Below are 2,149 nucleotides of genomic sequence, written 5' to 3' on the forward strand. Positions count from 1 at the left end.
AAAGGGGATATATAAATGAATGTCCATTTTGTATCTGTGTATTCAAAGTGGTTAGGATAGATATATAGTTACATTCTCTTAATGAATAGAGGGATTTTTTCTAATAGTGTTTGTAAATAAGATATCATATCTGCATCTTGTACAGCAAATAACCACCATGAAGACTATGCAATGTGTTAATTACTGAAACTGTCCTACCAATTTGATTTGAAACTGTCTCATTACTATTTGTCTGTCAAAATTATGGAAAAAAATAAATAAGTTATCCAGTCTGAGCTAGACTTGTGATCCTCCTGCCTCAGCCTCCCCAAGCGCTGGGATTACAGGTGGATGCAGCTATAGTTATCTACACCGTGTTCTTACCTGTCTTACAGTTTCTTTATCATGGAGTTGAATGTGGCACAAGAGTGGAACATAATTCCCAAGGACAGGCATCTTCCAAGTCACTGTGGCATTTGTGGTACCTACATTTTTAAACTGGACACTCTCAGGAGCTTTTGGGTGAACTGAGGAAAGAAAAAGAAAAAAACAACAACAAAAATAATTCAAACACAGATACAAAAGGACCTTGGTAAATAGACAGTTCATGTCTTCCTCTGTTTGCTTAATAGGTATCTTTTGTCCATGTTTAAGAAAATGGCAAACTAAACCGTTACTCAATGATAAGATAAAATATGCCAACTGCTAGCTTTGCTTCTTAAAAATCACATCTGATATTTGGAAAAACTTACAAAAAGAAATAACATAAAGATATTTCAAATTAAACTTATACAGGCAGACTGTAGAAGGGAGCTAAAACTTGAAGAACACAGCCCAGCATCTAACTAAAATACTATTGATAATGCTAAGTATATAATACAAAACTTTAAATACACAAGAATATTCCAGAAAAAATGTCACCAGCTCCCAAGGGAAAAAAAAAAGTCACTAGATCTCAACCTCCAGATGACCTACATGGAGGCACTGTTAAAGACCTCATATGGCTCCATGAGATAATGTTAAATACATACCATGAACAGAAGGAAAACTGTTCTCAGCAGAGAAAGAGAAAGGGGCAAATGGAAATTTCAGAACTGAAAAATAAAATATGTGTAATTAAAAGAAACCTGGATGGATTGCATTCTAAGAGAGACAAAGCTGTCCCCTAAGAACTCTGAAAGAAGATAGCAATGAAGAGACAGGGACTAGATCTGCAGGCTCTGCTGAGCTGACAGGAATTCCCCTTGGTTGGTTTGGTTTCCAATCAGTTCTCCTAACACCTGGCCTTGGCTGACAGCACAGTAGCGTGAGTGAGTGACAGAGTGGGGTAATTAAAGTTTCCAAAGGGAGAGTCCGGAGAAGCACAGGGAGATGGTGGAGAGGGCTGTCTGACAAAGCAACTCCACTAAGTTGCCATGGGTGCCTGTGCCCGCCTCTCCATTGCTCATACCTGGATCTGTTCTTACTCAACATACTAAAGCTTCAAGGATTAAAAACTCCCGTCCGGGGCCCAGTCTCAATAGGGGGGACACACACAGATCAGACTTTAAAAGGGCCACAATAGCTTTGAAAACTGAACCTGCATCGAAATCACAGTGCACTGAAAGCAAGTTGAAATGCAGCCCAGATCTAACTGATCAATTTTTTTTTTTTTTCCAGAACCAAGGACTGAACTCAGGCCCTTGTGCTTGTCAGACAAGCACTTATTCTACTGAGCTACCTCCCTGGACCCTTCAATTGCTGACTAGAACAAAATTCTGATACTCCCAAGAGGATCTGTACACTTAGACCCCCACAGCATGACATGCAAAATATCCAGGATAGTCCCAATAATTCAGTATACAAAGAGCCAGGAGAATCTCAGCTTATATGGGAAAATACCATCAACAAATGCCAACTCTAAAGGCTGAAATTATCTGTCAAACACCTAAATAATGATTATAAAGCTGTCCTAACAAACAATCCTGAACAGTCTCAAAACAAATGGAAACAAGAAACTTCAGCCAAAAAAAAAAGGATAAAACAGAAATGTTAGGCCTGAAAATAACTGTAAAATAAGTAAAAAGCTAACTTAGAAGGGTTGATAGCAGAATTGAGATGACAACAGAGTCAGTGAACCAGAAAGTGGATCGGGGGCCCGGGGAGGTGGCTCAGTAGAAAAAGTGCTTCC

General features: G+C 39.0%; 1 protein-coding gene across 3 annotated transcripts in view; it reads right to left on the minus strand.

Annotated features, from left to right (window-relative positions):
- Positions 1–2,149, minus strand: part of Osmr (oncostatin M receptor) — a 69,094-nt gene that overhangs the window by 19,925 nt on the left and 47,020 nt on the right. For all 3 annotated transcript variants that reach the window (XM_023711879.1, XM_023711881.1, XM_023711884.1), the window contains exon 8: positions 364–506. In XM_023711879.1, the coding sequence (XP_023567647.1) occupies positions 364–506 (143 nt within the window). The remainder of the gene's footprint in view (positions 1–363; positions 507–2,149) is intronic.

Source organism: Octodon degus, unplaced genomic scaffold (assembly GCF_000260255.1).
Source record: "Octodon degus isolate 3935 unplaced genomic scaffold, OctDeg1.0 scaffold00002, whole genome shotgun sequence".
NCBI classification, from domain to species: Eukaryota; Metazoa; Chordata; class Mammalia; order Rodentia; family Octodontidae; genus Octodon; species Octodon degus.